Source organism: Molossus molossus, unplaced genomic scaffold (genome assembly GCF_014108415.1).
Source record: "Molossus molossus isolate mMolMol1 unplaced genomic scaffold, mMolMol1.p scaffold_m16_p_4, whole genome shotgun sequence".
Taxonomy (NCBI): Eukaryota; Metazoa; Chordata; class Mammalia; order Chiroptera; family Molossidae; genus Molossus; species Molossus molossus.
This window is the reverse complement of record NW_023425377.1, coordinates 22,026,833-22,041,690: the sequence shown is the minus strand read 5'-3', so window position 1 is coordinate 22,041,690 and position 14,858 is coordinate 22,026,833. Positions and strand designations below refer to the sequence as shown.

The 14,858-nt window shown below is 44.8% G+C and overlaps 1 protein-coding gene across 1 annotated transcript in view; it reads right to left on the bottom strand.

Annotated features, from left to right (window-relative positions):
• Nucleotides 1-198: 198 nt before the first annotated feature.
• LOC118643509 (proton-coupled amino acid transporter 3-like) overlaps nucleotides 199-14,858 on the bottom strand; it is a 28,216-nt gene continuing 13,556 nt past the window's right edge. The window contains exons 5-10 of the mRNA XM_036281615.1: nucleotides 12,806-12,890; nucleotides 11,643-11,861; nucleotides 8,394-8,492; nucleotides 7,820-7,986; nucleotides 4,534-4,703; nucleotides 199-1,061 (exon numbers count right to left, since the gene is read on the bottom strand). Coding sequence (XP_036137508.1) covers nucleotides 772-1,061; nucleotides 4,534-4,703; nucleotides 7,820-7,986; nucleotides 8,394-8,492; nucleotides 11,643-11,861; nucleotides 12,806-12,890 — 1,030 coding nt within the window. The 3' untranslated portion in view covers nucleotides 199-771. The remainder of the gene's footprint in view (nucleotides 1,062-4,533; nucleotides 4,704-7,819; nucleotides 7,987-8,393; nucleotides 8,493-11,642; nucleotides 11,862-12,805; nucleotides 12,891-14,858) is intronic.

The window sequence follows — 14,858 nt, the reverse complement described above, 5'->3', positions numbered from 1 at the left end:
CCCTTTGAGGTAGCAAAGTCACCATAATGATGAAAGATCACGAAGAGATTTATTTTTATCCTTAACCTACTTTTGGTGTGCCCATATCTCCAGAACAACAGAGTAACTTGCTGATGGAAAATCAATTTTCACACATGTGGTAAAAAGATAATTAGTTTTTTTTTACTTTTAGAATTTCAGAACAGGAAAAGCCCTTAATAACCAATTATAGTCCAATCCTTCATCTCACAGATAGGAAAACAGACAGAGAGAGAGAGGAACTTGCCCAAGATCCCATAGGAAATAAGCGGCAGAGCCAATGGGTGATAAAATAACTGCTAAGTTCTATTTTGTTCTGTCTGTGACTCTTCCACTTAGAAGACTATCTAAATAGAAAACCCTCTGCCCCAACATATGCTTCCTAAAGCTGATGCTTTAAGGGCAGCTCCTGCCCCATAGAGAAAACAATTGCTTTTGCGTTTACAAATATGCGTGGTCTGTTTCCAGGGATATCACAGGCAAATGGCATCCCTTTTCCCATTCAGTCAGGCTAATAATATGAATGGCTGATGTGGTTTTGGTTAGGAGGTTCAAAAGACCTCCAAAAATATCCAGAGGCCCTCCGTCCCCCAACAAAGCACAGTCTGAGAGGTATCAGTGCTGACTTGTGTCATCTACATTTCTCTTAGAAAGATAAAGAAGCCACTAATTCATATAGAGATGCTGGGGTTTGAGGAATGTATATAATATCCACAGTGGAAGTCAAACTGGGGATGGGAGGAGGGAGAGCTATTAGAATAAAAATAGATAATGAGGTGAATAGACATCTGTGGAGTTGGCTGTGGACCGGTTGATGGGTTGGATCAACTCATAGAGGGCTTGGTATGTTCCAAATATACACCCCAAAAGGCCCACAATGCTGATCATGATGTCCTTAGCAATGGTGACACAGCTCATGTCTTCGGGATAAAAGGTGATGAGCTCCAGGAGGGGCGGGATGATGAGGGCCAGGGCACTGCTGCTCACGGAGCTCACCAGGGAGATGACCAGGTCCAGGCGGGGGATGAGGATGGCTGAGAAACCTGCAGGCAGAGGAGAAGTGTCGTCACTGAGTGTTCCTGCAAGAAGGGAGCTCAGAACTAAACCATTTCTTTGGAGCCTTGTACTTCGCAGAGGCCTGATAAGCCGTTCTGGAGAGGTGGAAGGGGCCCTGTTTCCTGCCGGGCAGCAGGTTCAGGCACTGTGGCTCTGGACTCCTCCCACCGTTTTAACCACCAATGTAGATGCTCTCCTTGTATGTTATAACTTATGGGGTTTTTCACATACAATATTTACTGGAAAGGCCCCTCTACCACCTATCTACTATGACCTTCTAGAGATGGGGAAATCTAGAGCCCTAGAAGGAACTGAACGTGCCCAAGGTCACACAGCTGAGATGAGAATCCATTAAAATGCCCAATCTAAGGCCCTTTCCAGTCTCCTGTGCTGCCTCCTACTTAAAAGAAAGAACTTGGTACGCTGTAGGTACTCAACAAATGCAGACTCTTACCTGGACATTGAATCTAGGGTGAGTTTGTACTAATCTACGTACCATAAGCCCTGTCTAGAAGCAAGGATATAAAAAGTGAGAAGTAGCTTGTTGCTGTCAGAATCTCAACCACTCGTTTTCGTACTCTTAAAAGGATCTGGATGATTACGGAAGACATAAAACATGAAGACAGTGTTAGGCTGCTCACTCGCCATCTTTCTCTTTAAAAAAAAAATTTTTTTTCTTTATTGATTTTTAGAGTGAGACAAAGGGAGAGGGAGAGAGAGATAGAAACATCAATGAGAAAGAACATCTATTGGCCACCTCCGGCATGCCCCCCACTGGGGATCAGGCCCACAACCTGGGCATGTGCCCTGACTGGGATCGAACTGGTGACCTCTTGGTGCATGGGTTGACGCGCAACCACTGAGCCACAACAGCTGGGCACTCTCTCTCTCTCTCTGTTTTTTATGGGGGCCTACCTCTTTTATAAATGCTCAAATCTCCATCTTTTATGCATATGATGAACATATATCATGGATTTTTCCAGGGGAGTCCAATTTTCATAATGTTTAAAAATAAATGAATAAATATACAACTTATGTGATTCAACTTGATACAACCATATAATTTTGCTATGAACAAATTAGGGAAAATCTGTTCTGGAAAGCACCCTTACTAGTTGGCTGGGTCTTGAAGAAAACATCACTTCTTTATGAAATTGCTCCAACACATCCAATCAGAGAATGAGACAGACTCTCTTCTGGTTGAGAATCCATCATTCCTCGGATGGGGGTCCCCATCCATAGCATTCCTATAGCAGATGTTTAATAAATTGCATGAGGAGGTACAGAGAAAAAGCAGTGTCTGTTCTCCAAGAGAGCTCACAGTGACAGGGCAGAGAAGATGCGTCCAAGGAAGCTCTAAGCAAGGTAGACTAGAAGGGTGATCTAGAAGGGTCAGATCCGGTTATGTCAACCCACTGCTCCGAGCTCTCCCATGGATCTCCGTGACCTGATCTCCTTAGGGCCCTGCAAATCCTCGGGCTTCATGTTTTATCACTTGCCACTGCTTTTAGTTTTCCAAAGAGGCCAGATGTAAATACTTGCCTCAGATCTGTGCAGAGCCTGCTCCCTACACGTGGTCCACTCTTCACTCCTCCATCTACGTCCTACTTATCTTCTAGGTCTGAACTGACGTATTACTCCACCGGAGAGGACTCCCTGACCTGACCAGGGCAAAGTCACAGAACCTTCTTATGTGCTGTTAGGGTATCCTGTTCTCTTAACGCTAGCCATCAGATAGTACATCTTCATATGTTCTAATTTTTTTCTTGCGTGTATTTCCCCCTCAACTGTAAGCCTCAGGGCCATGTCTTCCTTACTATTCATCATCATGTCCCCTGTGCCCAGCACAGTGTCAAGCACATTGGAGGTGCTCAATAAACAATTGTTGAATGAATAAAGCGTAATGAAATTGACAAACGAATAAAGGAGGAGGAAGCGATCATTGAGCATGTACCGGAAACAGGGCATCTTATTAGGTCAGCTGTCCCTAGAGATGCCTTCTCTGATCCTGAGTGGCCTGAACCACTCAGTTTTTCTCTTCAATGCACACCCTTCATATTGGGAAGGATCTCACAACAATATATTGACAGGTTCCTGATGTCTTGGTGTAGAGTGGGAACTGGAACACTGTAAGCCAAGCAGGTGCTGTTTCTGCTTATAGAACTCCAGTTATGGGAAGTAGAACTTCTGGTAGCACCTTCTGCTGGGCTGCTCCAAGAGTTACACAGATTCTCCTGCCTCTGAACTGAGACAGGTTTAAATTCGGACTCGTGGAGCCTTTAAGTCTCATTTTGTGCCCCGGCCAGTTTGGCTCAGCAGTTAGAACGTCGGCCCGCAGATCAGAGAGTCCTGGGTTTGGTTTCCGCTAAGGGCATGGACCTCAGTTGCAATCTGTCCTTGGCCCTGGTTGGGGTCATGTGCATGGCAGCCACTCGATGTGTCTCTCACACATCAATGTTTTTCTCTCTCTTCTTCCCTCTCTCCCTCACTCTATCTGAAGATAAATGCAAAAATGTCCTCGGGTGAGGATAACAAAACAAAACAAATAAAAAGAGACTCATTCTGCGCTCGCGCTCTCTCTCTCTCTCTCTCTCTCACACATACACCCACCCACACACATACACACACACACAATAATCCCACAGGGCAACCTAGATGTTGCCCGAGCTCTCGCTTCTTCTGGCAAAACATCTCTGGTTATTTCCCTCCTTCCTTTCGGGGCGCCTTTTCTGCTCTCTGGACATGTTTCGAGAAAGAATCCCCCAGACCTGTTCCTGATGTTTCCCAAACATCTACTATAGCATCTCCTGTAGAATGAATAAGTGAATAAATGAATGGAAAGAAGCACGAGGGAAGGGAGAAAGGGAAGAAGGGTGAAGGGAGAAAAGACTGCACCCAAAAAGTGGTCTCTAAGATCTTAACAAATCAGCCCCTTGGGGTGTTTCCCTACAGTGCAATACAACCTGATGGTTGGGGACCTGACCCTAATTTATGATAGAAAGGAATATGACACAATGGGAAACACAGACTTTGGTGCTACACAACCGACATTCAGACCCCAGCTCTGTCACTTAGCAGCTATATGACTTGAGCATGTTACTTAAATTGTCGGAGGCACAGTTTCCTCAGTTGTTGCTATTACATTGCTAGGCAGTCATGAGTGTGAGATAATATCAGTACCACGCCTGGCACACGGGAGGCGTATAGGAGTGTGATTGAATGAATGATACTTCTTCCTCCTGTAAACCAGCTAATGTATACCTTCTATGCGTAGGCAGTAGAGATTACTGTAATATTTGCCATGTGGTAGTTCCATCAAGCCCATTTTTCAGATGGAAAGTTGAGGTTCAGGGAGGTAAGGTATCTTGCACAAACTCATGAAGAGCACAAGTGGCAGAGCCAATGAGAGTGGGCAGATGGCTCCCAGCCACAGCTTCGGGCAAAGAATATCCTACTCACAGGTCAGACAGACCAAGGCTGTGCGGACAGACAGGTCTGCAAACAGTGTCCAGCTCTCGGACACCTGGGAGACGACGAAGGGGATGATGATCTCGGCTGGGACGTGGAACTGGAGGGCGTAGGTGAAGAAGATGCCGATGGAGTACATCAACTTGACCAACTGGTACAGCCTGCAGACAGACGGACAGGACGTGAAGCGTGACATGGCTCCTGGGCAGGGCCCTGCAGGACTCCCTCACTGCTCAGAAGCTGGTACTTGTTTCAGAACTGGCTAACTTCCATCGACTCAGCTGGAGCCGCCCTCAGACCCACCTGGGAAGCTTAGTGAAAATGCACATCCCTGGAGATTCTTATTCAGCAGGTCAATGGTTCAGAAATCTGTGCCTTTTTTCTTTTAGTTTTTTAAAAGATATATCTGCATAGAGTAAAAACTCATAGCACTAAGGTCATACAGTGAAAAACCTCCCTTCCACCCTTGATTTCCAGTCTCCGGTTCCTCTCTCCGTACGCAATCCCTCTAACAGTTTTCTTGTAGCTCTTCCAGAAATCAGTGGATATACAAGCTTATATAGAATGCAGGTACACACACACACACACACACACACACACACACACACGGCAGCATCCTCTACACACCATTGAGCTCCATTTTTGTTCATTCAATATTTCTTGGAGATTGTCCCCTATCAGTACACATAAATCTGCCTCTTCTATTTAACAGCTGCTACTGGTATTCCAATTGCATGGATATACTATAGTTTTTTTAACCAGTCCCCAACTCATGGATATTTAGATTATCCTCAGTTTTTCGCCAGTAAACAATGCCGCCAAGACTCTGTTTGTACATATATCTCTGCCCATGTGGCACACAATCCCAGAGGTAACACTGCTGGGTAAAAGTGTATTGATTTACTATTGTGATAGTCATTGACAGAGTGGCCATGTGTGGTCCTAGCCTGTTGGAGGGCTGGTTTTCACATCCTTGTGAAATAGTGTGTGAACACTTGCTGCTCTTTGCCATTGGGTTTTTAAAAAATGGGCATTTCTGCCCTGGCCAGTTTGGCTCAGCGATTAGAGCTTTAGCCTGTGGTCCAGAGAGGCCCGGGTTCGGTTCCCGCTGAGGGCATGTACCTCGGTTGCGGTTGGTCCCCGGCCCTGGTTGGGTTATGTGGGTGGCAGCCACTCAATGTGTTTTTTTCACGTCAATGTTTCTCTCTTTTCCTCTCTCTCCCTCCTGCTCTATCTGAATAAAAAATGGAAAAATGTCCTCGGGTGAGGATAAAAAAAAGGGCATTTCTGCAGCCGGTGTGGCTCAGTGGTTGAGCATCGACCCATGCAGCAAGAGATCGCCGGTTCGATTCCTGGTCAGGGCAGGTGCCCAGGTTGTTGGCCCGATCCCCAGTGGGGGGCATACAGGAGGCGGCCAGTTGATGTTCTCTCTCATTGATGTTTCCATCTCTCCCTCTCCCTTCCTCTCTCTCTAATATCAATAAAGGAAACTAAATTTTTTTTTTTAAATGGGCATTTCTGTTATGAGGGAGACACATTTTAAAAATATATAAAATGCTATTTTGGGGGATTTGTCTGTGAACTGTGTCATCATGGCCATTTTTTCTGAGGCTGTTGGTCTCTTTCTTATTAAGGAGAGAGATCTGTGTATTCCTTCATGAAGGCTGCTCTGGAGAATCTCATGACCAGCCAAGTTCAGAGCAGGCGTGAAGTCCTCATGGCGCCCAATGTCCACATTTTTCACCTGAGGCCCCGAAGGAAAGCGCCCTGTCCAAGGTGGTCAGTGGCAGCCCGAACTGTCCAGAGTAGGAACAGTCTATTGGGATGCTATCTGGCTTGGGTAAAACAGGTCACAACCTCCAAGAAGTTCCGCATTTAGCATCTTCTCTAGTCATTACCACACCACAGTGAGGAGGGTGGGGCTGGTGATATTTTCCCATTTTGCAGCTGTGGCCTTGTGGGAAATGAAGGCCCCATCATCCTGCTCCTCTCAAAAGGCCTAGACTGTGGGGACACACAACCAAGACAGTAGCTAACACTGAGAGCCTACTATGTGCCAGGCGCTTTTCTAAGCACTTCATGTATATTACACCAATTAATCCCCACAATCTCTCCCTGAGAGAGCGTGGCAGTCATCTGGGCTGTTCAACAAACACTTCCAGTTCTTCCAAGCACGTGATAGGATTCAACTTCCCTGCCCCTTGGAGTGAGGTGTGGCCATGCAGCTGGCTTTGACTGATGAAGTGCTAGCAAAAGAAGTGCGTGCTTTAGCAGCGTCATGGAAGAGGGCACGGTCCACGTGTGCTCTGCCATGGCAACCAGCAACATTTCAGGGAGTGGCTGCTCCCTCAGTCTGGGCCCTGGAGTGGGTACAGTGCAGAGCTGAGCACCAGCCATCCCATAATGGACATGTAGCATGAGCATATGTTTAAGCATTTGTGTGTATTCAGCCATTGAGATTTTGGGGTTGTTTATTATTGGAGCATAACCTAGTTTATCCTGACTGATACAATTCAGCATTAGTATTACCTTCATTTAACAGAGGATGGAAGGTTGAGGTCTGCAAGGCTGGGTAGCTTGTCCAAGATCATATAAAAACCAGGGTGCAAATCTCATTACTCAGCTTTTGGGCTTGTGCTCTTAAACATGACTCAGCTGACTGCTTAGTTGCTATGTCCCCAATACTGCCAGAATGATGAGAATAGCTAACCCTCAATGAATGCGAGGTGTCAGCCCCCAAAATGTTTTCTGCATGAATGAATGAATGAATGACTGAATGGAAGAACCAGACCAGATTCCCACAGGGGCATGGCCAGGGTAGCCGAGGTCAAATTCTAGACTTGGGGCCCGAGTAGTGGTCCACCTGCAGGACCGTCAGTTATTAGTCTGGAATTACACTTTTTGTCTTGTTGCTGTTTGTGTTTTCCAAACACTCCCAGTCTTTCCTGTTTTAGGGCCTTTGAACTGGAGAGTGAGATTCAGTTTCAAGTTTCAGCTTCTCATAAGAAATATGAATTGGGAGAATTACTTCTCTCTCCATATATCAACTTCCTCATCTATTAAATGGAATTGATAAGAATGCTAACTCATAGGGCTGTTGTGAGAATTAAGTGAGATAACACACAGTGCCTGGATGATCAAATTTACCTATGGCTATAATACAAACATTAGCAGTTAATATTCGATGCTAATAATAACCCAAGGGGATGCCACATTCTGTTGCTAAGATTCAGAACCCATGACTCTCCCCTCCCCATCCCAGGTGGCAGGGACGTACCAGCAATTGGGCAGGTTGAGAGTGATGCTGGCCTGGGTGTTGGACCCGAACCTCATGTAGCCAAATGACCCCAGGCAGATGAAGAGGATGGTGACGAGGGTCATCCCCAAGTACAGAACAAAAGCAAACTGCTGTGGATGCTTCATCTGGTTTTTGAGAGGCAGAACCTGGCCGGGAAAGGAGGTTGTAAAAGAAAAGGTAGAAAGGGATGTGACACCTTGTGAAGGGGCAGGTTCCCCACACTCACAGACATCCTTTTCCTGGCTGCCCAGGGTCAGGAAGGGGCCTCTCCACAGGGCCACACCCCTTTTGTCATCTTCCTCCATGCTCTCTATTGCCAGGAGTGCCCTCCTCCCCCTCTGGGCTGATGAATGAATTCTCACTCACTCTTCAAAGCTTATTGGGGTACATGAGGCAGTTGATGCCCTGAGAATGGGTCCTGACATTCCCTTCCACCAAGAGAAGATCATATTCTGCACTTTTCATGAATGCGATTATTTGCTCACCTGGGACAATGACTGGCTTCCCCAGAGAGCACCAGGGTCCATTCACTCTAACCCCATGTCAATCTTACCATACCGACGCCTTCAAATGTGAAGACGGCTGTGCCGAAGAACAGCAGGAAGTTCTCCCAGCTTGCCATCAAGGGTAGGTTGCTGGGATCTGGAATCTCCTGCAAAGAAGAAGAAGGCCCTTGGCTTTGCCATGGCACAAAAGTCATTGCCTGCTAGAAAGCTGGGCCATACCTGGCATCACCCAGGAGACATCTAGAATTGGTCAGTCTTCTCAGCTTTTATTTATTTATTTTTTAAAAGATATTTTTATTATTTTATTCCTTTACTGATTTTAGAGAGGGAGGAAGGGAGAGGGAGAGAGAGGTAGAAACATCGATGAGAGAGAACATCGACTGGTCACCTCCTGCATGCCCCCCACTGGGGATCTGGCCCACAACCTGGGCATGTGTCCTGACCAGGAATTGAACTGGCGACCTTGTGGTGCATGGGTCGACGCTCAACCACTGAGCCACACTGGCTGGACACATCTTTTAAAAAGGTTATTTATTTTTTTATGGTGGTAAAATACACATAACATATAATTTATAAATTCAACCATTTTTAAGTGTACAATTCAGTAGCAGTAAGTAACCAACACCCACTATTCATCTCCAAAACTCTCATTATCCCAAACTGAAACTCTATACCCATTAATAACTCCATTATCCAGCCCCCGGTAATCCCTATTCTATTTTCTATCTCTGTGAATGACTGTTCTAGGTACCTCATATAAGTGAAATCATACCATATTTGTCTTTTTGTGATGGCTTATTTCACTTAGCATAATGTCTTTAAGGTTGATCCATGTTGTGGCATAGATTGGAATTTCATTCCTTAAGGCTGAATAATAATTCCATTTGGGCATTTACCATATTTGTTTATCCATTTGTCAGTTGATGGGCATTTGGGTGTTTCTACGTTTTGGCTATTGGGAGCCTCTCATCTTTAAATGTGAGACCTGTGTCCAGCTGGTGTGGCTCAGTGGATTGAGTGTCATCTCACGGACTGAGAGGTCTTGGTTCGACTCCCAGTCAGGGCACATGCCCAGGTTGCGGGCTTGATCCTTAGTAGGGGGCGTGCGAGAGGCAGCTGATCAATAGTTCTCTCTCACATTGCTGTTTTTATCTCTCTCTTTCCAAAAAATCAATAAAACATATTTAAAAATAAATAAGTGTGGGACCCAGGGAGGAGAGGGGAATTGCCTGAGGCTACTCTCAAAGTTCAGGGCACAGCCCAGATGAGAACCCCAGCCTCCTCTTTCCCATTCTCTAACGCCTCTTCCCCATCACTTCTCTCAGAGCTGCACAGACTGCTCACCGCTACAGCAGCTAGCACAGATCTACAGGGAACGATGGTTTTTTTTTTGTTTGTTTTGTTTTTTTTTATCCTCATCCAAGGACACCTTTCCATTTTTTGTACAGACAGAGTGGGAGGGAGAGAAAGGAAGAGAGAGAGAGAGAAACATCGATGTGAAAGGGACACATCGAGCGGCTGCCACCTGCACGACCAACCAGGGCCGGGGACAAACTGCAACCGAGGTACATGCCTTTAGCGGGAACCAAACCCGGGTCTCTCTGTACCGCAGGCGGACGCTCTAACCGCTGAGCCAAACCGGCCAGGGTGGGAACGATGGTTTTAATGGGCTCCTGGGGTGGGCAGAATAATGGCTCCCCAAAGATGTCCACTTCCTAGTCCCAGGAAGCTGTGAATATGGTATGCTACATGGCAAGGGAGAATTAAGTGTTCGGACTGAATTAAGGTTGCCAATCAGCTGACCTTAAAATAAGATTATCCTGGGTTATTTGGGTGGCCCAGTGTTATCACAGGGTATGTAAACGTGGAAGAGGAAATCAGAAGAGAGAACCAGAGAGAGATGGAAGCATGTAAAAGCCTTGGCCTGATCCTGTTGGCTTTAAAGATGAGCCAAGGCATGTGGGTAGGGAAGCCTCTAGAAGTTGGAGAAGAAAAGAAAACAGATTTCCCCCATCAGTCTCCAGAAAGAAACAACCCAGCTAACAACTTGATTTCAGTCCAGTGAGACCTCCAAAATTGTAAAATAAATCTGTTGTTTGAAGCCACTAAATTTGTGGTAATTTGTTACAGCAGCAATAGGAAACTAATACACCCACAAAGACTGTCAAAGAAATGAAACCATAATGGTGGGATTTCAGGGCCTGTGATGATAGCATAGGGTGGGCTTGGGAGACAGACTGACTGGAATTAGTGGAAAAGTTACTTTCTGTTTATCAGCTTCTTAGTCTGTAAATTGAGGATAAAGGTAGCATTTCCAAAACAGTAACATTGTGAAGACATGAGTTAATTTATGTAAAGAAAGTGGCATGAAGTCAATCAAATTCCTTTATCATTCATGTATCCCTTGTCCATTTACCACTGTTACAACTGCTGTAGACTATTTGATTGCGATTTATCTCCCCAAGTATTTGAATGTAACCTCCATGAGAGCAGAAAGCCTGTCAGTTTTACTTACCGCTGGGTCCCCAGCCCTTTGCACAATGCCTGGATCACAGGAGGTATTCAGTAACTGTTATCCAGTGTGACGATGATGATGACTAGCTTTTATAGCTTGTGGAACAAAATGTTCACAGCTAAAGAAAAGGCCCTGGCCAGTGTGGCTCAGTTGGTTGGGTGTCATCCTGGGCACCAAGGGGCTGCTGGTTTGATTCCTGGTCAGGGCACATGTCCAGGTTGAGGGCTCAATCCCCAGTTGGGGGTGTGCAGGAGGCAGCTGATTGATGTGTTTCTCTCACATCAATGTTTCTCTCTCCCTTCCTCTCTCCCTAAAAATAAAAATTAAAAAAATTCTTTTTTCTTAATCCTCATCCAAGGATATTTTTCTATTTATCTTCAGATAGAGTGGGAGGGAGAAAGAGGAAAGGGGGGAGAGAGAGAGAGAGAGAGAGAGAGAGAGAGAGAGAGAGAAACATCAACGTGAGAGGGACACACTGACTGGTTGCCTCCCACACAACCCTGATGAGGGCCGAGGACGAACCACAACTGAGGTACGTGCTCTTGGCCAGAATCAAACCCAAGACTCATTGGTCCGTGGGCCGATGCTCTACTGCTGAGCCAAACCAGCCAGGGCAAAATAAAAAGTCTTTAAAAAAAAGTGTTCCCAGCTACCACGATAGCAGGGGCTGCTCAGAGAAGGGGTCACCTTCCTTACCTTCTCCTGCCCATTTGGATAATAACCCTCCCCAGATGTCTCAGTAGCCCCAGACACTGACCCGCTTCTGGTTTCAGGCACAGACCTGCATGATATACTCAAAGATCAGAACCATGCTCCCCAGGGTGGTGATGTTGGCCAGAGTCGAGAAGACGGACAGCACCTTGAGGTTCTGGATAAACACCAACAGGACCAGGAAGGGCAGGATGGTCAGCATGTAGAAGCGAACGTCCAGGATGGGGGTCAGCACCAGCATCTTCCGGGGTTGGCAGGTGTTGGAAGTCACAGGGGCTTCTTCCACTAGCTGGCATAGAGCACAAGAAGGGAGTGCAGTTAGGGCTAAAGATTAAACACAGGATACCCACTTAAGTTAGAGTTTCAGATCATTAACAGGTAATTTCTTAGTACAATTTGTCTCAAATATTACCCAGGACATAATCATAGCACAAAAAAAAACATTTGCTGCTTATCTGAAATTCCAATTTAACAGAGTGTCATATATTTTTATTTGCCAAATCTGGTCACCCTAGCTGGAGTGCCCAGGCCTGCAACAACCGTAAACCCTTAGAATCATAAAAATCTCCAGGGCAAAGGGCCCTTTTGTCTTCTAGCCCAGCTTCTTCTTCCCTCCCAAATGGTTTTCTTTCATACATCCAGTCAACGGGAGTTGATCACACAAAAATACTTTCTTCTACTTTAGATAGCTTTAGAAGGTAGAAAGCTCAGAATATTGCGCAAAATCTATATACTTGAATATTCCATCTATACTACTTGTCATAGTTCTGGCTGTTTGAAAACACGAACACAAATATGCTCTCTCTACAGCCTGAAGTCAAGAGAGGAGGCCATGACTGATTTGCAATGCTTATTAGGAATGTAATGAGGGCAAGGTTGCGGCTGGTTTGCCTTACATTTAATTAGTCATCTCTGTATGACAACCCTGAGATACCTAAGGTAAATCTTACTAACACTTTGCAGGCTAAAGAAATCTCAATGATTTCTTATTGGACACGATTGTAAGCCTCTCTCTCTCCATCCTGGTTACACTCCTGAGGTGTTGTTTTGGTTTCTCTAGGATCCTTTAAAAGAGCGATTCCCAGGATGGAGAGAACTCCCAAGAGTAGTCTGATCAGGGGTTAGAAATGAAACTGTATCCTCCCATGATCTGAACACTATACTTTTGCTAATGCAGCCCTAGAAGTAGGAGGTCTGCTTTTCTCCCACTGTGCCTAGAAGAGGCCTCTTTACCTGTTGTAAATTGTCTGCCATAAACATAAAATAAACACTGCAAAAACCCAGTTGGGTGACGATTAATAAGAAGCTGACAGTGTACCTGGGAAGGAGAGAAAGAGGCAGACAAAGGGAGAAAAAATATTTTTAAAAAAGGCATTTATTTTTTGAAATAATTACTTGTTATTATTTTTAATATTTCCCCACTTTTTTATATTGAAACTTTTCAAGTCCACAGAAAAAGTTGAAAGACTAGTATAATTAACATCCACATATTCTTTAACCAGATACACCAATTTAACTTTTGGCCCTAACTGCATTATGTATGTATTACACACACACACACACACACACACACATTTAATCCTCACCTGAGAACATTTTTGCATTTATCTTCAGATAGAGTGGGAGGGAGAGAGGGAGGAAGAGAGAAACGGAGGAAGAGAGAGAGAGAGACATCGATGTGAGAGAGACACATCGACTGGTTGCCACTCATAGGACCCCAATAGGGGCCGGGGATGAACTGCAACTGAGGTACGTGCCCTTAGAGGAACTGAACCTGGGACTCTCTGGTCTGCGGGCTGATGCTCTAACCCCTGAAACAAACTGGCCAGGGCTATAGTCCAAATTTTTGAAATAACCCAGTTCTCTCCAAAATATCTTTTATAGCTGTTTTTATTTTTTTGGTTCAGGATCTAACAAGGTTTGTATATTGCATTAAGGCTGTGTCTCTTTAGTCTTTTTTCATGCAAAGCAGCCCAGAATCCATCTTTTTTTTTGTTTTCCATGACATTGTTTTTTTGGGGAGAGTCCAGGCCAACGGTCATGCAGAATGTCCCCCATAGTGGGGGACATTGTATAATTGTTTCCACATGATTAGATCCAGATAAGCACGTGGGCAACCACACTGCATAAGTGATATTTTGTACGTTTTTTCATCCTATCGGGAGGCACATGATGTCCTGTGGTTACATTGTGATGGTGACTGCCAGACGTTTCCATTGTAAATGTATAGTTCCTTCTTTGTAATCTGGGTGTACAACTTTGAGATGGCATGAAGATCCTATTTCCCTCCAACCAAGGGTTTTAACGTTCATTAACGACACTTGCCTGAATCAATCATTTCATTGGTGGTTGCAAGGTGGTGGTTTTCTAATTCTATCTGTCATTTCTTCTAAATTTATTAGCTGGCATTTCAGAAAGATATATTTTTCTCTCTTCTATTTTTCAAAAATCACAATAGATTCACATTAATTTTTAAAAAACTTTTTATAAGGAGTTGAGCCAAATTGATATTGCTGAGAAGCAAGATCTCAAATGCACCCTCACATTATTTTAAAATTTGATATATTATATTCTATCTTAATCATTATTCTTTTTTTTTTTTTAATCCTCACCCGAGAACATTTTTTTTTTTATATATATTTTATTCAGATAGAGTGGGAGGGAGAGAGAGAGAGAAAGAAACATCGACGTGAAAGGGACACATTGAGTGGTTGCCACCCACATGACCCAACCAGGGCTGGGGACAAACTGCAACCGAGGTACATGCCCTTAGTGGGAACCGAACCCGGGTCCCTCCAGACCGCAGGTCGATGCTCTAACTGCTGAGCCAAACCGGCCAGGGCTTAATCATTATTCTTTTGGATTTTTAAATTGTCTCCAATTTGGGGGTGCATTTATTTATTTATTTATTGGATATCTTTTTTTTTGGTGTTGCTAGTCCTCACCTGAGAATATTGTCCACTGATTTTTTAGAGGGAGTGGAAGGGAAGAAGGGAAAGAGAGAGAAACGTCGATGCGAGAGAGATGCATCAATTGGTTGCCTCCTGTAGGACCCCAACCAGGGCTGGGATTGAACCTGCAACCCAGGTATGTGCCCTTGACTGGAATCAAACCCACTACCCATTTGGTCCACAGGCTAATGCTCCAACCGCTGAGACAAACTGGCCAGGGCACATTTATTATTTAAGAGAACAAAAATATGCTCCTCTACTTAGATTCTAATGCTTAGATCAGTGTTTTTCAAAATTGGGTTTTAGTACCAATTGCATCAGAATCATCTGAGGTT